The sequence below is a fragment of the Sceloporus occidentalis genome, unplaced genomic scaffold (assembly GCF_023333645.1).
Source record: "Sceloporus occidentalis isolate IW3139 unplaced genomic scaffold, rSceOcc1.0.p SCAF_4, whole genome shotgun sequence".
Lineage (NCBI taxonomy): Eukaryota > Metazoa > Chordata > Lepidosauria > Squamata > Phrynosomatidae > Sceloporus > Sceloporus occidentalis.
This window is the reverse complement of record NW_028316984.1, coordinates 70279057-70300738: the sequence shown is the minus strand read 5'-3', so window position 1 is coordinate 70300738 and position 21682 is coordinate 70279057. Positions and strand designations below refer to the sequence as shown.

Genomic DNA, 21682 nt, shown 5'->3' with positions numbered 1-21682 from the left:
TATATATGGAAATTACATCACAATGCTCTGGGTAGCCATTTTAACATTGTTTCCTTTCCAGGAACAACATAAAAAAGGAAAATGAAATACGTTCAAAACACAAAATGACAAAAGCATGTTGAAACAAAGAGAAATCCTATGGTGGGTGGGAAGGGGGGGGAAAGCACATGCTAAGTGCTGAGTGACATTTGTGAAAGCAAATGTTAAAATGGCAATAAAAAGAGATGATATTAAGAAGCAGATTCATGCAGTTAGCACTTGTTCACCTGACTGCCCAACAGAATCAGCAGTGGAGAGAGCACTAGTGGACCTGGAATGACGTCGAGAGGCTGCAAGTAGAAGGAATGGCAACACCCACAGAATTAACACACATGTACTTGAGACAAAAAAAAAAAACCACGCCACAATCCAAAGGGGATGCACATGATTTAATACCACCACTGGTGTTACACAGTGAAAGGAAATGGCATTGCATATGAATGGCTATACAGATCAAGTGCAAGCCCCATGGAAGCACCAACATCAGCCTGCCCTCCATCCCTCTGCCACCTCCTTCCCATCCCATCTACAGGACACAATGCATGAAAAACGATAGGAATTTTTAAAAAGACTTCCAGGTTTATGCATTCCAGCCAAGATCGGCAAGTCAAAATCACCTGCCATATCCAGGAGAATTGCTATGAGAACATGAAGTGATCAACTCAGTAGCAACAGGATTTAGATGTGATCAATCCAAATCCCATGGTAGAGCCATAATGAATAATTAGAAACTGTGCTTGTAAGTACAAAATCTCAGCTTTCTCTTTCACAGATGCAAACTCATGGTCAATAAAAAGGAATTTTTTAGTTAGGGATAAACTACCCAAATGCTGAAAATTAAAAAGACAGTAAAGGCAAATTAATTCTGTTACATACATTACTTCATACATTATAAGCAGCCCTCCCACACAAAACATACACACACCAACCTTTATTACCCAATCTACATCAGTTCGAATATACAATGCTACCTGAAACAGATTCAGAATACTGGTCCATCTGATCCATCAATTTTAAATGGCAGCAGCAATCCCAGGCCTCAGTCAAGAACATCTTTGCTACACCTGACAACTGTGATCTATTAACTGTAGGCATCAAGGTCTGAATGTGGAATCTACCAGCAGTTCAATGCAATGGTACCATTTCATACAACTATATGGCCCAAACAACTTATACATACAGTTACAATATGGAAAAAAGTGGTTTTGAATTAATAGATTTGGATCATTAAGGACTGATAACACATGTTCTGTTGAATATGAAACAATCTACAATTAGTATTAGTAGCTTGGTAACACTGAGTACCTAAAGATCTAAGAGAACTAACACCAAAGCCCGAAATGCATGGATCAAATAAAGTGGCTTGAGGATGCTTTTAGGGTATGGTGTGTAGATGATGCACACCCCCAAAGCAGCTGGAAGCTGCACCGAGGCTGCATTATTGTCCAAAGGACCAGATAAAAAGGAGTCAATTTGAATCGACTCCAGGCCAGCGCAGCTTGGAACCTGCGGTGGTGGCCTGCTTTGGGAGCAGGCTGTCCAGCTGCTATGGTGCCGGCCCAATCTCAGCCAGAGGCAATTCTTTAATGTCCATCTGATTCTCCCCCTAATCACTTAAACCAGATCTTATGTACAAGTATTGAGTAAGAGATCCAACAGCAAATGATTTCTCAAGGTCATTGAAATTCTACAAGTCCATTTTTTATTTAACCCAAATCAGGCTACTATCAGAGGTTATGATGACCTTTCAGTCTGTAATAGAGTTACAGAATATACTGGAAAAGATCAGAAAAATTCCAAGAGTGAGACTGCCTTGAATCTGTTACTTGCTTGTCTAGGCTTTTAAACTGATGAATAGCAGAAGGGTGGAAGGAACATATGCATAGTGATCCAGAAGAAATCAAGATACTAGATGCAATGAAAGGTCCTGCTTGAATCAATCAAACAAGTTTTAGATAAAAAAATATCAGAATATAATGTTATTTAGCAACATTTTAAAAATATATTCTAATGAGAATTGATTTTCTCTGGTGTAAATCTAATGTAATAATAATCTCTGCACTAACTTTCTTCCAATACATTGATGTTTCTTGTTTACATCTATAATGAATATGCGAGAGCTGGTCATTCAATGAAAAGATAAGGCAATTTCTCAGCTGCAGACTGGTAGACATTCACCATTTGCAAGGAAAGCCATCTGGCCAGAACATACTTACCTTTAAATCTAGGACAATAAAACATTTGTATGATAATAACATGTTGACAGATGCCAAAAAAATGCTACATACAATGCCAAATGGCTAAAGGAAGAATTCATCCTCAATCAAACGTATTTATGCATGCCTGCATTATCCAAAGAGAAAGAAGACACAGCTGGGAAAAGTGTACTTCAGTTTTAGTTTACATAATTAAACTACTGAATCACCAAATTTGTATTATACACATAACTGTACCTTTAATAGTTCATCTGGATCTAGCCTTTCCATCTGAATGAACACAAATGCACATGATCTCTTTTCTTTCCAGAACAGAAATCAAACTTCCACTTTCCCTTTAAAAAGTAGTGAGATACCTTGCAAAAAATATCCCAAATCGGTAGGAATATGTATTACAATTGGTTGTTCACTTTGTCAGGAAGTATATATAGCTTTACATTTACATTTCAAAAGTATTAAGAATTGTACATATCTTATACAGGTATTTGCTGCAGTACACCCTATTTAGGTTTTCATAACTATTTATGTCTAATTGGACAGTTATATGTCTGGGGGCAAAATCATAAATAGTTGGTTCCATGAGTTAGGAAATGTCAAATTAACATGAAAACTATCAAAATTTATTGTTGTCTTAATTATAGGAAATAAATGAAGCACGAGTAAGGGGGTGTTTTTTGTGACTGAAAAATATTGTGGGGCACAAAATCCTCCTCCACTCCCCATCTGCAAGGCTGAATTGTTCAGAAGAGGCCTTTAAAAAAATACAACAACCAGAAATTGAGTTCCTGGTCACTTCCTGATGTAAAAAATGCCTCTCCTGAGCCTAAAACACCTGGGCAGGGGGTGAAATGTGGTAAAAATGCCTCTTCCCCTTCAATTGTGGGAGGGAATGTTTTTGATTATCTTGGGTGCTAATGTGGTCCCCTGTGCCCTGACAGTTACCCACTCCTGGCCTAAACCCTAGAAAAAAATAGAGGTATTTCCCCATGCTTCTGCACTGCCAGGCAATTCAAAGCAAAGTTTCCTTCTGTAATGTAACAGGTACACTTTGCCCACCTTCAAAGCTCACCATTAAGTACTGATGAAAGGATGAGACAATGACACTGTTAGTATGGAGAAGCTTTGGCCTGGGACAGACCACCCCAAAAGGGCACCCCTGGCGGCAGCCTGTTTCTGTCTAGGACAACGCAGCCACCAAACCACGCAGCGTCCCTCTGGAGTAAAAAGAACCCAGAAAAACCTGGTTCTTTTTCAGTCGCTGGGTGGATGTCACGAGTGCACCAATGGTGCACTCGTGATGTAACAGACACACAGCGACATGTGGATGCTGTGGGTCCCTGATATCAAGATGGCAGTGCCCTTGTGGATGGGATGCCGCCATCAGGCCGGCGCCATTACATACTAGGGTTCTGGACCATGCAGTTGCTGCATGGTCCAGAACCCTAGTATTGCCGCAGCTACGCCCCTTTTGGCCCTCTGTCTCGGGCCTTTGTAACCTTCAAATGAGACTGAGAAGTTCGGGTTTATTTTGGCTCCAGCTTCCTCAAAACTTTTTCAGTTCATCCTCTAAACTAGTGGTTCTCAACCAGTGGGACATGTGCCACTAATAGGGGAATAATTTAGATGAGATTATTATTATTATTATTATTATTATTATTATTATTATTATTATTATTAGCCCGCCTCTCCCCGGAGGATCAGGATGGGTTACAATCAAAATAAAACGTAATAAAATAATAACACAATCCCATAAGGGCTTTCATAACAATTACTAAGTGTTTATTCTCCCTAATTCCCATGTCCTGTTGCAAGGGTAATGTACCATTTTCCTGTTGACCCCATCTGCCATAGATGATTCAATCTGTGACTTTTGTGCATTTTAGTAGAAACAATTGTTCTAGTCCCATTCCCTCTACCTCCCAGCTTTCCATAAATTATCAATATAACAACCGAGTGTCTATAAAAGTATAAATGTTATAATAAAAAGTAGGGTGTTTTTTTTGTTTTGTTTATTGCATGGTAAGATCCAGTTCTTTGATTGATGATGGTGAGAATGTAAGATGAAAAAAGACTGAAAGCCACTGCATTAGAGTCTGCGCATCCCAAACATTGCTATGGTGGACTACTTAATAAACTATAATTTTGTTCTACCAATCAAAACAGTCAGGACTCATATTTATGATGGTAGCTCTACATTTCCTTTTTGTTGTTATTGATATTCATTTTGAAAAGTAGAAAAGCAGAGAAAAACACATATTCAACTCTTTATTTTAATAACTGTAGTCATGTCTTTTTTATGTGATATGTACAAAGCTGAATTATAAATAAAATAAAATAAAGCTACTAAGGTCCCGATGTAATAGAAAAAAATACCTGTGCTTTCTTTTGAATTGCTAGAATGTGAATTAGTAACTCATTTCTAGCAGTAATTGAGAGGGATGAAAGATGTTCTTTTAGCATTAGTACTGCTGATTACAGTACATTTTAGTACATGTTCTAGCTTACTGAGAAACTGCCAGTCAGCTGTTACTTTTTTCAGCTAATAATTTTGTCAGTACTCCACCCATTACTAGAAAGATCTTATATCTCATCAAAACTCCCACAGAAAGAGTAGTGAAAGAACAGCAAACAAGCAGAGTATCTCAACTGTGCTATATACCAAAGTGAAAGAAAAATATGAAAGAGGAAATCTCTACTGAAACCTCTTATGGGCAGCATCCCCTTTTTGTACCCTCCAACTGACCTGATTTGGCAGAGACATCTTGATTAATTCTCGATTGTCCCACTTTCCACCTTTGTCCCCAGTTTACTTCAATTACTGCCAACTAAGCTCAAAGTACAAATGCACTCAACTCGGGAAGAGAGGAGAGGGCAGAATCTTGCTCTTCCCAGGAAGCTCAGGTAAAAACAAACTGGTGCAGCCTTTCCTAGTTTGTCTCTTCTTTGTCATTAATAACATATGTCATCTTGACCACCTTCTGATGTTACTTGAGCACACATGTCCCAGTTTTCATCTGTGAAATGCTGGAGGGTATCCCTTCTTGAACTTTCTTTTTCCAACTAAAGTCCACGGGGTAATTTGTTTCAAATTAAAGTGTCCTAAAGGAATCCTCTCAGTCATAAAAATGTACAGTTTTAAAAAAAAACCCAGGTAGATAAACTCTCGAAATTTAGACCAAGAATATGCAATGGATCAAACAATGAGATCTCTTAGAAAGATAATAGAATAGATACCAAAGTCAACATCTTAGGTATACGAAGTACAAGCCACTAATATCAGAAAAATGTGAATTTATCAGATTTTAAAATAGATAGGTTACATAAAGTGCTCTGAGCCTATTAAGCAGCCATAATTTATTCTATAGTCTCTATACTTGGTATACAGTCCTCCCTCCACATCTGCAGCCTTGGGATTTGTGGTTTTGATTATTTGTGAGGTCAAGACCACTAATGTGGGCATTCCTTCTTCTCTAGCAGGCTTTTCCCCTTGAGAGAAAAAGCCCAGGAGCCAACTCGCATCCCTTTCCTGGCTGGCCATGGAGCAATCCAGCAGGGAAAGGGAGGAGGAGCCACCACCCTCCGACACCCTTTCTCTGCATGATTGCTCTGTGGGCAGCCCAGGGAGTGATCAGGCACAGAAAGGACCATGGTGGGGTGGAGGCTCCTCCTGCCTCTCCTTGCTCGATCACTCCCTGGACAGTCCACAGAGCGATCATATTGAGAAAGTGTTGGGGGGGTGGGCGGCAAGGGCCCTGTCACCCTGGAAAGGATTGAGGGATTATTCTCCCAAGCCTTTTAGGGTGGCAGGGGCCAGAGGAAGGGACTGCTCCTTTCCCCTGAGCCTCTGCCACCCTGGAAAGGCCTGAGGGACACTTTTCAGGGTGGGACAGGTTGAGGAAAGGAGTGCTCTGTTCCTCCACCCCTCCCACCCGAGAAAGCCTCTCTCCTGGCATTTCCAAGGTGGGAGGGGTGGAGGAAAGGAGCGTTCCTGTTCCCCCGCTCCTCCCACCCTGGAAATGGTTTCCAGGGGGGGGGGTCTGCTAACACCCGCGAATGTGGAGGGAGACTATATTCTGGGGGTTGTTCCTACTATGGTTTAAACTGTGGTTTAAATTAAGTGGATTCTCACTTAATTCAAATCACTGAAGAGATTCAGAAAGGGGGGCCATGGTTTTTATCCATTTAACACACGTCAAAAAAGAGTTAAAGGGGTGTTTTTTGGGATGAATCGACTTATTCTGAAATACCAGTAAATCAATTTATCCCAGTGGGAACCACAGGCGGATTCGATTCTGCCCCAGCCCAAGTGGTAACTAGGCGGGGCGGATTCAATTCCGCCGCCAGTGACAGGGGGCAGCTGCAATGGCCCTGGCCATCTCCCCGTCATCAGCCTCCCTTCCTCTCCATACCTGGGCCACCGGCTTCTCTTTGGACTTCCTGAAACCTCCTTTCCACCTTTCCTGGGTGCGGGGAACGGAAGAAGGTCAGGGGGAAGCTGGAAAGAAGGGTGGAGAGAAGCTGGGGAGGTTTCTCTGCAAGCTTCCCCGACCACAGAGAAGCTGGCGAAGCCCGTTACAGGCCGAAGGAGGCCAGAAGTAGCCATAAGGAGACTGGGCCGAGGACAGTCGGGGCTAGGGGAGGCCAAGGTGCCTGATCCGAATTGGTAGAATCGGCACAAACTTAGTGGGAACCAGGAACTATTTTTGTGTCGATTCTTCAGTTCAGATCAGACACCAAATTCTCTGTAAGTGGGAACAAGGCCTTGGATACCCATGCTAAGTGTATGATGCAAACACATTTTGTTCCTGAATGACAAGGGGACCAGTACCAGCAGCATCCTTCATCTTTGTCTTCTATGCCACAGGTAGCTGACTATATTGTTATAATGGATTTTTAAAAAAAAAACCTCGAGTGCACAGAGCATACTTGGAATCACCAATTATATCTTAAGTGACACCAGATTCCTGGGTATGGATTCTTGCTTTATAAATTTCAATCACACTAGCCAACCCAGGGGGATTAAAGAAGAAGAGAAAAAACTAAAGTAGACCGAGTTGGACTGATGCTAAACTGTTTCTGATTTATAGCACATAAATCTCATTTACTGTCTGTTATTACATTTATACACATGTCAAGTATAAATAGAGTGCTCCATTATGATCTAGCACCGCTAGAACTGAACAAGTATAAATTGATCAATGTCTGGGCTGGAGACTAGAGGGAGTTGCCCATATAACTTGCTCTGTGCTTTCTAACAGGAAGAGTGAAACAGAATAAACTGTCAAATAAATGGTCGCTTACAATTCTCTTAGAACCTCTGCCCTCCCTCAATTCCCCAACCTTCCCTAGCAAAACTCAATTTATATATGTCAAGTGTTTTTTCATACAGTATTATTGCATCAGCATTATTAAAAGCTAGCCTCTGCAGACATTATACAAAGCAAGACATTATATAAGACAGCTTCATGTTCATGAGATTTTTTCCTCCACTCTGAAAGCCCAACAGGTACTGAGCAGATACTGCTAGAATTGTCACTACAGACATTATAGTATATAGCTTTTTCTTTACATATCTTTTGTGATATGTTACAAAGAAATCTACAAGTAAAAATTATACAGTCTTTGCACACTGCTTCGATTTGAATAAAAAGTACCTTATGTCACACTTCAAACTGATAATTGGGTTTTATGCCAAGCTTAGATGCATATATAGAAATATATTCTTGCCTTTTAAGATGATAGGGTGCTCAGATTGGAGGAAAGGTTTCTTCAGAATATGTCATGCAACTATTTAGTCAGCAATACATAAAGAAGCATAAAATATAAAAAAAGCGAAGTTTCATGTTACTGATTTGGAAAACTAACCTCTACTTGGACAAAGGCAGCAGATTCAGGTTTGGTTTTTTTAAAGAGTGACTGTGGAACTCCTGTGTTGTGAAATTAGGATGCATATATTGTGCTCTATGAATTGAGGAGCAACACTTTAAAATAAGGGATCTTTTTACTGTAATTAGAGAGCAGTAAAGAATTAGCCTGGCATAACAGCCGTGATATGGCATGCATACAGGCCACAGGATACAGTGAAAAGTAAAAAATAAATAAATTAAATTACAGGGACACTGTTTAAATTTCTTCCTTCCAGGCCAAATCTTTATTGCATTATATTGAAACTGTCATACTTTATGATAACACCACCCTTCCTTCCAAGGGTGCAAGCTAGCTGCTTTCAGAATGGTTGTATTTACCAAAACCAATGTTGTTCAAATACTCCTGCAAAATTTAGAAACCATTAAATAGGTTTTAAACTAATGGGCCTTCATATTAAAGAAAAGCAGGATTTCAGCATGCAGAAAGGAACGGAGGAAATGTAGGGACCAGAAAGGGGGTGTGTGGTTAAAAAATAGGGGGAGAGAGAGTAAAGAAAACAAGCTCATTCCACCTAGTGATGTCTTAACTAGGCAATAAGAAGGTGAAGCGGGAAGGGCCCCTAGAAGCTCCAGTGCCTACTGGTACTCACCAAGTGGAGGGAAGCCCCGAGCAGGGCTTGTATCTCGGCTGCTCTCACGGCTGGTATCGCGGCTGCACCCCTGACTCACGCTGGGTCGGGGGATACGGCTGCTCCGTGCTAGCATGCAGCATGGAGGGTTTCAGAGAAGGTGAACACAAGTTTAATGAGGACACAACGCTCAGAAAGGAAAGTCACATTCACGGTCATTATTGACATTAGTAAGTATCACTGGCAGCAGTCACCCATTCTGGCTTCTGGCTTGGCACAAACCAAGTGAAATGCATGCCAAGTTGCACTTTTTGTTCTTACAAATCAGTACACCTGAGAGGCCTGCCTGGCAGACAGTCCTAATTAGTGCTAAAGGGTCAGAAGATCTTATTTGGAAGGAAAGCTTAGACTAACAGAAACAAAAAGCATGCCAAACTACTGAGGTGAAAAGAAGCATCGTGGGAAAGTTGTCTACATTGGAGAGACAGATGAAATATATGTTTAGTAGGAATTTAGCAATATGACTCTAAGACAATTTCACATATGCAGGTTTGCATATGGAATGGATGTACTTTTACAGTTCTGAATTTATTTATTTTTTTAATTCCTAGAGAGCAAGAAGAATGTCTCAAGCTGCCACCTTTAAAAATAAAATAAAATAAAATAAAAAGGCAAATACCCCATTCAACAGTGCAGCTTAAAAATGTCATATAAAATAGCATAGAGCGTTTCACTTTGTGCATATGGAATATTGACTGAAGATGAATACTAAACAACTAGAGCATCATTCCCTTATACAACCCGTTCCCCACAAACCCATCTTTGAGTTGCACTTGTGGCACAGGTAACACCTGTGCACTTGCAGCACAGGTAACAGGAATAAGACATTGTTTGTAATATACTGCTATGAAAGAGGAAGCATGAATCTTGGAATCAAGGTGATGTTCATACATCACTATAAAAAAGGATTCCTGATTTATTCTGATTTACAGTGAATAAGCAATTAAGTTGATACATGCAGCCTGGTTATGCTCTCACTATTTTTCCCTTCACACAAGTATGTAAAACTAATCATCTTTGGGCATCTTTGTTTTTGGCTCTCAAATAGTCAGGATTGGTAAGCCAACAAGAAACTGTGAGTGTCTTAACTGTAGTTCATCCAAGCTCAACTTGACTGCACACTGTACTTTTCTTGGCTTGATTGGCTAACAAAAGACCATGTGTAAGTTTCACATTGTTATGACTGCACTACCCATGGCCTGATTCTGGCAAAATAATCTATTTATTTATTTATTTTAAATTATATACATGCCTGTTTAATCTTGATTTCCCAATCTCTATATTGCCTTGCCTCTTTGTGCATATAACTGTGGAGTATCTCCCTGGAGATCTACAGATAGGTAAGCTTCCCTTTGCATTACTACAAAGCTTTCAGCCCCTTCTCTCTCCTCACCCCATTCCTATGCCACTCATTAGATCTCATCTGAAGTTTCCACCCAGAATTGTATCTCTTTGGTTTTGCCATTCAACCCTACAGCTTGAGCTTTGACAGAATACTTGTTTCTCCTCCTGCCTCCCCAATTCTTCTCTTATTTGTTGAAGTCCTGATGACTGATTGTAGAACTGATTACTCAATCCTAGCCCACCTGTTTATTGGGAAAACACAGTTCCAACCCTGGCCAGCATGTTCTAGTTTCACAATGAAAATTTGCAAACTGTAACTTCTATTTTCAAATTGAGATTTAGCTACCAAATTTTACATATAAGAAGGCAGCCTATGGGTGTATACCTATGTATCATAAATGTTTTTGTTTACAGGACACCTGTTTAAAAAGTGTTATGGGACATGCACCATAGTACTAGTGTAGGTTCCTTGGAGGGAAACAGAATAAGTTGAATAGGTAACTTGACAGACGTAAGTGCAATTTTTGAGCATAGACAACATATACTTTGAAAAGGGAGTTAAAGGAGAAAAATGTGATATGACTAGGGAAGGAAATGTTTGCAATTACCAAAATCATCAACAAATATTCCATGGGTAATGATTCAATTTTATGCTCCATGGAATACATCTAAAGTCACAGGATAGTATCAAATCTTATGACTGGCAACAGAACTTAAACCACTGATTTAAAACAAGGATTATACTCAAATTGAAGTCATAATTAAACATAGAAAATTTAAATTAACCCCGACTCCTGCTAGCTTCCATCTAGGTCCTATAGTTCTACTAATATACAATGTTATGTGGTGGGAATCACAGCCATCATTTTAATGTGGTAAACCTATATGCAATGTTACCTTTCTACTACAACTGCTTTTGCCAATACTCAGTTTAAAACAAAAACAAAAAAAAACAGGCTCTGGGTTCCATACCATCACTACGGAGAATCTTACCTAGACCTATCCTGTTTGGGCTGGTCTCTCGGCTGCATCCTTGGCTTCGAGGGACTTTGCTGCGTTTGTCAGCTGATGATGGCACTGGGTGTCCTCTGGACGATCCACTGCTCAGTCCACCGTATGCACTTCCTAACAACTTCCCTGGGGAGCTGGATCGACTCCCAGCTAGAAAGGAACCACAGGTAAATACAAATCACTTTGAGTAACTCAAAACAATAAACTTCATATGAATTCAATTATAAGCTATAGAAGTTTCAATTAGAATAGAACAGGGCAGAGAATTCCAGAATCTGACCATAAATTAATAAAAACACCTGGTTATTGTCATATAAAGATGAAAGATTTGAAGATGATAACTAAGGCCTGTTACAGACTGCCAAAATAAAGCTGCTTCGGGTCTCTTTGGAGGTATGCTATTTAAATGATGCATGGGTCCGGAGGTCATGCCAAAGCGACACTCCATTCCTAAGCACTGGAGTGCAACTTTGGTGCAGCTTCCGGATTCTTAGGATGCATGCATCATTTAAACAGCATACCTCCAAAGAGACCCGAAGCAGCTTTATTTTGGCAGTCTGTAACAGGCCTGAGTGATGGGAGCTAGCTCCCTTAAATAATAAGCAGATGTAAGACATAAGCTTACATACTACCTTGGAAAATACTATCTCCTTTCCTAAACCACAATTTTCACTGACATTTGAGCAGCAAATTGACTTTGGGCTCCCAACAAGCCCAACTCAAATGTTTAAATCTGGGCTGGATCCAAAAGTTGCAAGTGAAGTACAGCAGCAAGTGAGGTAGAATTTCACTCTCACACCTGCAATTTCAGGCTAGTTTTCTCCATTATCACAACATACATCTGCAAAAGCAGTTCACCTTGCCAGGGAATTGGCCACTGTTATCCCTCTTCATCCTCAGCAAATTAGCTGCAGGATTTTGTGGACCTTTGATTTTGCATTTATAGGTCCCAGTATTTCTCATCTTGCACATCTGCTTAATGAAGCTTTCCTTTGAGAGGGCTCTCCAAGCACCTAAGGAAACTGTACCATAAACCTATCCTTCCTGTCTTATTGGATGAGCAAACATTAAACATTTCATTATTTTTAAAACTCTTAAAACATTTTAGTAAAAAGTATCAAGAAAGCATTCAACAGAACAGGTTGCTTTCCTTCTCTATAGGCAGTTACAGAGATTATCAAATTCATTTTCATCTTTTGAACCTGAAATTCCAAAGCACTTTGATTAGGGGAGTAAATTCCATAGAACAAGATGGTGGTTATGTCTGAATAAATGTGCATACAACTGTTGTGCTAAATCATACTATAAACTAACCCATGACCAAATAAATAATCACATTCCTATTTTGTATACACATCTTCCTCCCAAAACGTGTTTTTTGATTTATTGCAGGGCTTTGCACCCTACCCCTACTCCGTAGTAAAAAAGATGTTGTTAATTTCAATCAAGTCAGTTTCAACTTTCAACCCTATAACTGAGAGAACTCTGAGAGATCTTATCACCAATAGCCCTTTTTAGGTCCTGCAAAATCAGGGCTGCGGCTTCCTTGATTAAGTCTATCCACCTGTAATGTGGTCTTCCTCTTTTCCTATTTCTTCCCAATTTACAAAGCATTATAGTATTTTCTAATGAGTCATATTGTCTCATAATCTGGCCAAAGAATCATTCTGGCTACTAGGGCCAGTCCAGGCTTGATTTTCTCTGGAACTCATTAATTTGTTTTTGTGTGTGTGTGTGTGTGTGTGTGTGTTTTGTTTTGTTTTGTTTTTTTTGCAGTTTGTAGTTTCCATAGAACTCTCCTCCAGCACCACATTTCACATGAGTTGATTCTTTTCTTATCAGTTTTTTCACTGTCCAGTTCTCACAACTATACATGAGAAAAATGATGGAATGAAAGCAAAAAACACATTGGCTAAAAATACTCTAAAACTTTAGTCAATAATTTAAAATACAGAAAGAAAAAATCAGGAAATGCTCTCGGGACTTTCTGTGCAGTGTAAGTGACAATAATGTCCTTTGCTCTATAAAAACCAAACTTCTTTACAAATGTTGGTTTAATCTCACAAAAGCCAGTACAAGTGAATGGGAGAGGGGGACCAGCATAGTTTGATATTAAAGTCACAGCAATTAAGAAATCTTCTATTTGTGGCACAGGTAGTTCAACAAAGTAACTTAGGGTATTTGCCAAAAGCACCTCTGATTTTTTGTTTTAATAGTACTATCATTTCAACCTCTGGGAGGGAGGTAAAGAGAGCAAATATCCTTAAACCATTAAAAACAGTAACAGGAAAGACAGCAAAGACATGGAAACAGGGTAAAAACAGGAAAAAAGAGTTTCTTACCACCAGCAGGGTTAGCTGATCTGGATCCTGGATTAGGACAGCAGATGAAAGGACAGGCAGAAAGTGAATCAGAGAAAGCAAGACAACACAGAGTTTCCAAGAAGCGCTGCTTGTTGCACACAACGACAATTGCTTCTTGACAAATGCATCATTGCTCACACTTGGTAGTGTATTATGGATTAATGCATAGCAAGGTATTTCTACACAGACATCCATTGCATGAGCTGGTAAATCACTAAATAAAGCAATGCAGTGACTACATAAAGCCATGATGTGTGATACCATGTGTAGGCCCAGAATACAGTGGCTGTATAGGTCTTTAGCATGTCCATGCTGACAACAGCAATATCATCAGATGCAACATAGAAAGCATATGCAAATCTACTGTAGGTCATTAGAAAAGTAACACATATATCAGCATGGGATGTAGGGGGACTGGTGAAGAATGACCAATGTACCCATTAGCAACGAACAGGAATGTCAGTAAACTTGTATTCAGCAGGTTTGTCCTAGCCCTATTGGACTAATATATACTAGTATTCCTCTCATACTTCCTACTCGCCCTTATAACAACTTATTAATTTTATTAAAATGCAGAACAGAAGGAAAGAGAATTGTAAGAACAAGATGAAACAACAAGAAAAAAGCAGCCTTGGCAATGCTGCTCACTAGCAATTCCTTGTAATAGAACTGCAACTAAAAAAGACAGAATATCTATACAGTCTTGCCAAGTAATAGAAATTGCATTTGAGTGTATGATAGTTTATAGACTACTGCAGAAGCAGCAGTACATATTTAGGCACAGGAGTGCTTGCTTTTCCAGCCTAATCTTCTTCATACAATTCTAGATTTCAACATGAAACCACAGTTGTCCCTCCATATTCGCTAGGGTTAGGGGAACAAGACCCCGTGAATATGAAAAAACCGCAAATAACAAAAACACCGTTTTTACCTGAGAGGACACCTCTCTAGGAATCGCTAGGTCCTCCAGTGCAACTCTGTGGTCAATGTCCAACATACATTGACCATAGAATGGCACTAGAGTAGCTACAAATGGTCTTTCAGTGCAACTTTTAGTTAAAGTTGACCACAGAGTTGCACTGGAGGACCTAGACAGTCCTAGAGAGAACATATTAATGAAATCCGTGAATAATCAAATCCACAAATATCAAAGCCGCAAATATGGAGGGATGTAGTGCAGAAGTCAACAGGATTATGGCACTAGTAAGAGGAAAAATGAATGACTTGTTGCAATACATTTCTGTTGTTTTGGTATACCCAAATATTTTGGTTTGAAACAACTATCTGGAGCTTGGAATATGACTGTTATGGATGAGCTGATCACTTGAAGCCTTCTGTTAGCTTGAATTCAAATTAGGTTGAATTTACGTTTTTAACTACAAACATTCCAAGAGAGACTGAATCTTCTTCACAAATGTGTTAAACATCCATGTAAACATGAAAATGAACACGTAAAGATGGAAGAGCCTTTTCAAAGTAACAAATAAGAACATCTCGTATTTCAGTACTCTTGGACCTCTCAGCGGCCTTCAATACCACAGACCATGGCACCCTTCTGGAATGCCTGAGAGAGTTGGGTATTGGAGGCACTGTTCTACAGTGGTTCCGTTCCTACCTCTCGGGTAGATTCCAGATAGTGGCACTGAGAGACAGTTGTTCTTCTAAAAGAGAGCTAAAATTTGGTGTCCCCCAGGGTGCCATCCTGTCTCCCATGCTGTTTAACATTTACATGAAGCCACTGGGTGATATCATCCAAAGACATGGGCCAGGGTGTTATCAGTATGCTGAGGACAACCAAATATATTTCTCTATGTCTCGGACTGATGCAGTGACTAAGGATGGCATCTCCCCTCTGAATGCCTGTCTTGGGGCAGTAATGGACTGGATGAGAGAAAACCGACTCAAGCTGAATCCAGGTAAGACGGAGGTACTCGTTATAGGAAACCCGAGCCCGGATATGGAGTTATGTCAGCCAATTCTGGATGGGGGTCACACTTCCCCTGAAAGACTCTATCCGCAGCTTGGGGATGCTCATCGACTCGTCGCTTTACCAGCTCAGGTGAATGTGACAGTCAGGAGCACTTGTTATCAGCTTCGGCTGATACGCCAGCTGCACCCCTTCCTGGAACTGGGAGACCTTGAAACAGTAGTACATGCACTGGTCCCTTCTCGATTAGACTTCTGTAATGCACTCTACATGAGGCTACCCTCGTGCCAAGTTCAGAAACTTCAACTTGTACAAAATATGGCAGACAAGTTAATTACAGGTACTTCTCATAATGATCACATAACAACGGTTTTGAAATCCCTTCACTGGCTGCCAATTAGTTTCTGGACAAGGTACAAGGTGTTGATGATGATTACCTTTAAAGCCCTACATGGCTTGGGTCCAGAATACTTAAGGGAACGCCTTCTTCCATACTGTTCATCCCGCACTCTAAGGTCCTCGGGGAAGAATCGACTTCATCCAAAAAAATCTAGACTAACCTCAGTTACCCAGAGGGCCTTCTCCAAAGCTGCTCCAAAGCTATAGAATGACCTGCCGAAGGAGATCCGCAACATTTCTACTCTTACAGCCTTTAAGAAGGCTCTTAAGACGGATCTCTTCCGGCAGGCCTTCCCTACCTAGTTCCTCTCCCCATTTACTGTGACTCAAGTCGCTCTGTCCACCAATTCTTCCCTTAAATTTAATGAAAAGAATTAAATTAAAATTAATTAAAATAAAATTCCTGCATCAAGAAGAAGAACCCTCCCTCCGTACCTACTGTCATCATCAGACCTGGGAGGGAGTGAAAAAGACAGGCCCAGTTCCATCAGGTGTAGCTGTAAATTCTGTGACTTACGTCACTGTCTTTTATCTTATTTTATTTTATTGTATTTTATTTTATTGTATTCTTTGTATTTTTATTGCTGTAACCCGCCTGAATTGCTTGTGATTGGGCAGGCTATAAATAAATAAATCATCATCATCATCATCATCATCATCATCATCATCATCATCATCCATTCTCCTCTTCCCCTACATAAATGATCAAAAGTCACAGATCCAGCCCCTTGTCTCTTCAACATAATGTTCCCAGAAGCAGAGGAACAAACATTGCATTTTTTCCGAACAAGGCAGAAAAGTAAAACAGTTTACAAAACATCCAGTTTACTAAAACAACTCCTTTCCTCTTCTATTAAAAATGATCATTGCTAAACATGTTCTTCCCTCTTTTGTGATTCAAATTTTCTCTTTATTTCTCATTCAGGACCGCCTTAGGGGGCTCCAGTGCCATGCTCCCAAGCCCCAGTGCCATGCTCCCAAGCCACCTGGAAGCTGGCTTTTCCAGGCTGTCTGTTCAGCTCCTAAGACTGATATATAGAAATAATAAGACTAAACTTGTCTGTTTAAGACCCATGCAATAGATACTCTGTTGTAGTACCTTGTACAAGAATTAGGAAACTGAAATTCTATAATTTTCATCAAAGTCCCCATCCACTTGCATTTCATGGAATTGCTCTTAAAGTCGTATCTTCCACTTTTCTGATTTTATTTAAAGCATTGCTTTGCATCTTTTCAGACTCTAAAGCAGGGATGGAAAAACTGGCTCCCCAATTATTGTTGGACTATTTCCCATTAGGCCCAGCTAATATGCCTAATGGTCAAGGATGATGACAGCTGGAACTCAAGAACATCTGGACAGCCACTGATTCTTAACTCCTGCTCTTATATATCAACTAGACCCAAGGGGATTTAAGTATTTCCCTGCCATAGTAAATCTTTAAAAGTTAATTCCTTCTTAAACAGAATTTAAGAATTGCAGGATTGAAAGATTTGGGTTCTAATAATCTATTTAAAATTGCATAATATGGAAAAACATCAAGAAGGGGACAATCTGTCAGGATTAGTGGACATCTTCATGCTACAGAATGAGAGAAATCTATTTTCCCTCTAACCACTAATTTTAAAAACATTTCCTAGAATTCTATACCATATCTTAGCAATAATTAGTATATAAGTATAATTATATGTCTAGTATATGATATGCTAACCTAAATGAGAGAAGCTTGCATGAGGAGTCATAATGAGTATCAATCTGGGGGGGGGGGGGGAGAGTAAACTAGAACTCATTCCCCATTGCCCTAATAGGTAGGGAATCAAAAGCACCAGGGCCTAATTGAGCACTAATAGTAGCTTATATAGAAGAGGGAGAAAGCAGCAAACAGTTACCTTTTTTATGTGCAGGTAGCATTGTTTGTTCATTTATTTGTTTACGCTGTACACGCAATCAGTACAAATGCACATTCTTCCTCACATTCTGATAGTAATCAAGCAACAAATAAAAATTCCAGCAACGTGGATATTCACTGTGCTCTTAGGAAAATATGCTCCCATGGTACAGAAAATGTTATTTGTTGAAAACTATATGAATTGCCCCAATATAGGGTCAGTCCCAGATGATGTGGGCCATATCCTAAAGCAGAAAAGAGGAGGGACATCTTCTATCTGTAAGTTTTGGCACAGAACCAAAGTAGATAATGGACAAGAGTAAGCAACTTAAACCTAAAGGAATGCTTCCCAGACTTAGGCACAGTGTGTGCACAGGAGTTCATGCATGTGTGAAATACAAATCAAAAATTAAGGCAGCTCATAGAAAGAATGAACATATGTGTTCATATGAAATGGTACCTGAAGGAGTACAAGTTTATGAAAGCAAAAGGTGTAAGAGGTGGTAGCTATCACCACCTTTGAGCAAGAGTGGGCAACACACTACCCATACGACACATGCAGCCTTATTATTCTTTACTACAGCTACACCAAGTGCCTGCCCTGCCACCAACAATGCTGCTGTGCTGATATAATTTGGCATGGCAGTAGTAAAGCAATACTTTTCTTTTAAGAAGGCTATATGAGAGAATATGCCTCTCTCAGAAATTCTCATCATAAATCAGAATTACGCTTCCAGAAGTATGAGGACCTTTCCCCCACCTACTGCTGACACACCACAAAAATGGCAACACAACAGCAGGAGGAGTGGCCCGCAATGGGCTGAGAAAACTGTGACTGGCCCCTCACCCACAGGAAAAATCAAAATTTGGCTATAGCCAACTAATATCTTCATAATATTTTCTAAGTCTGTGTATTATGTCTAACATGTTGGGCTCATAGTCTTGGAGTAGGCCTCTACAGACTGATTCACCAAATAAAAAATATTGAAAGAAAATTGACTGAATAAAAATGTCTCTAAAGATAAGGGACAAGTTCAGGGATGGTAACATACAGCTTTTTGCACAAAACAAGACTAAATGGCTTCTTACGCTGGGATTGTGAAACTACTTTAGCCCGGCTTCGGCCGCGAGTGTCAGCAGGCGTTGAGGTGATACTAGTGGCACTTCCAGAGCTTTGCCTCCTTGTGCGAATCCGGCCTAGGGAACACACACAGAAAAAAAGAAGTTAACTATTGTATTTAAAGTGGCTTTTTAAAAGATTTGTTCCCAGTTTTTCTGACAAACTCGGCACATGTGTCCTCAACTACAATTAATTTTTTCTGTCACAAAGTTGGCACCTACACTGCCCCCCACAAGTGGAGTTTATCAATGACTAGCTTTATTCTGTAAAGAATAACTTTAATGCATGCTAGAGAATACCATCCAAATCCAAATCATGATTTGGATTTTTGTATAAACGGGGTTGGAGAGACAGTTCAATTGTTTTCTTTTGTGAGGTGCTCTCTTTTTTTAGTGAGAGTCACATAAAGGTTAGGAATACCAGGCTGTTTCATAACTATGAAGGGTTATACCCATTACATATATATACTCTTCTCAGCACTCTGACAATACAGTTTCAGAACTAACTCAAGGCAGTACTATTGGAACTAGTGTTTCCTCTGGTAATACATTAACAAAGTAGTACCTTTATGATGATAATACAAAGGAAAGCAGGAACAATTTCCTTCCCCATAAATAAGAAAAAAAGCAGCCTCAACTATTATCAATAAAACTGTTTAACCAGCACTTGAAGAGGGCCCTTACAAAAGACAACAGCAATGACCTTATTTCAGGAACATCAACCAACAACTGGCACATGAGAATGAACAGAAGAGAAAAGGTGACAGGTAAAGATGGTGCCTAGCGCCTGCTCTTGTTGGGCCAGCTTGGGCTGCACTAGTTTGGTTTTATACATATTGTATTTCATGTATTCAATTTCATTTTTGTAATGTTGTGAGCTACTTGGAGGATTGTGTCCCAGAAGGAAGTGACAAATTCATTAAATACATGAATAGTGCACATAAATGGATATCTTATGGAAGGTAAGCGCTGTAATTAGAAACCTAATATGGAAGGCGTACAAAAGCCCAGCATTGTTAAAAGAGTGTTCCTTAGGAACATGATGGAGGGGAAATGGCTTAGAGCTGAACTTTTGGTAGGACTGAGTAGGATCCTAGTACTGGTGCGATATGCCGTACTAGGGTTAAGGGACCATGCAGCAACTGCACGTTCCCTAACCCTAGTACAGCGCAGTGCTGTAACAATGGTGGCCCCCTGTATACATGGGTGCCACCATTGTTACGTAAGCGCCGCGCAGCATCCGCACATTACTGCGTGCTGTTTACGTAACCAGTATGCCAGTGGGCGCACTTGTTATGGCACCCCTGCGGCTTTAAAAGAACCCGCTTTTGCGGGTTCTTTTTCCTCCACAGGGAAGCCGCACGGTTTGGCGGCTATGGCTTCCCTGCAGAGGAAAAAACACCGCCGCCAGCCTGGACAACATGGAAGGTATGTACTGGGCCCAAGTTTGGAGAAAAACCAAAAGGGAACACATTGTTTTCTTCCAGGCGTCATATTGTTCCTGAGTATTCTGTGTTCTGGGAGTGAAACTTTAGTCTGCTGCAGTATGTTAAAACACACTGTTCCTCTTCCTGCTCTCCTTTTTTCACTTATTTTGTCTGCTAAAAGACAAAATCAGACCTGGGAAACATTATTTTTGGCTACATATTTGCAAAGCTGCAGACCAACATGGTTAATGTTGGGGATTCTAGGAGTTGTAATCCCAAAATTTACTTCTGGAAGCTCTGCTTAAAATTAGGACGTGGCCCACAAGGTGATCATGGGGACATGGAGACACACGCACACATACACACACTTCTGGAATGATTATATTCAAACTGCCTCCTTATATAACCTGGATATTGACTCATTAAGAAGCAAATGTTTGGCAACAATTGAGAAGAGCATGGTCAATATTATTCAAATAAAAATGAAAATAGTTTAACATCATATTTGTACTCTGTACTAAAAGCAAGTTTAGCAAAATCAGCTATTATGCTTCTAGATTGCTGCTGTCTCCTGTTTCAACAATTAGTTTAGATTAAAAATAACTGACACAGAAATTATCTATCTGGCTTTAGCTTTTCCCAACATTTGTCATGTTTGTACTTGTAATGTAGAAATATGAGTAGAATATAACAGAATGGACTTTTACAAAGACACCTCATTCCTTTTGACTACTATCCCTTCCACATTTTCCCTCAAGTCCTGCAATATTTCTGAAATCATATTGTGCTGTTAACACATTGAAATTACCAAAAAACATCACCAAAAAGTTACAGAAATTAGCAGTTTAAAGTAAGGCTATAGCAGCTGTGAACATCCAAAATAAGAGATCGGGAAGGGATGCTTTCCTACCTATCCTTTTGTATATCTATATCTATATAGTCAGCTCTCCATATTCATGGATTTTGCATCCAGAGATACAACCATCTATGACTTCAAATTAAAAAATAAATAAACCCAGATTTTGCTGTTTTATATAAAGGACACCATTTTACTATAACATTGCATGTAATGGGACTTGAGCATCCACAGATTTTGGTATCTACTGAGGTCCTGGAACCAAACCCAAAGGGCCCAATGCATATCAAAATATTTTGAAGCCAACTTTCAGAATTTGGATATAATCTAGGATTGTTAAAATTAATTTAGGAGCATACCAAGTTTCTTTTTTAACTCAGCTGACAATGCCAGTTGTATATACAGTAATTCTGAAACAGCCGACGGAGTAGTGGGGGAGAATATCTGCATCACAGAAAGGGACTGGGACTGACATGAAAATGCCATTCCAGTCCCAAAGGTCAGATCAGCATTACAGCTGAATCACATTTTGGCTGCAG

At 39.9% G+C, this 21682-nt stretch overlaps 1 protein-coding gene across 21 annotated transcripts in view; it reads right to left on the bottom strand.

The window, feature by feature from the left end:
* Positions 1-21682, bottom strand: part of CLASP1 (cytoplasmic linker associated protein 1) — a 248553-nt gene that overhangs the window by 76783 nt on the left and 150088 nt on the right. For 9 of the 21 annotated variants that reach the window (XR_016280884.1, XM_089520276.1, XM_089520280.1 and 6 more), the window contains 4 exons: positions 18831-18938; positions 13509-13535; positions 11149-11316; positions 8773-8880 (listed from right to left, as the gene is read on the bottom strand). Coding sequence is in view for 20 of the 21 variants with exons in the window: in XM_089520276.1 (XP_089376402.1) it covers positions 8773-8880; positions 11149-11316; positions 13509-13535; positions 18831-18938 (411 nt within the window). In the remaining variant the exon portion in view is untranslated. Of the gene's footprint in view, positions 1-266; positions 330-8772; positions 8881-11148; positions 11317-13508; positions 13536-18830; positions 18939-21682 lie in introns of all 21 variants that reach the window. The other 12 variants (XM_089520281.1, XM_089520283.1, XM_089520294.1 and 9 more) reach the window with 4 other exon arrangements.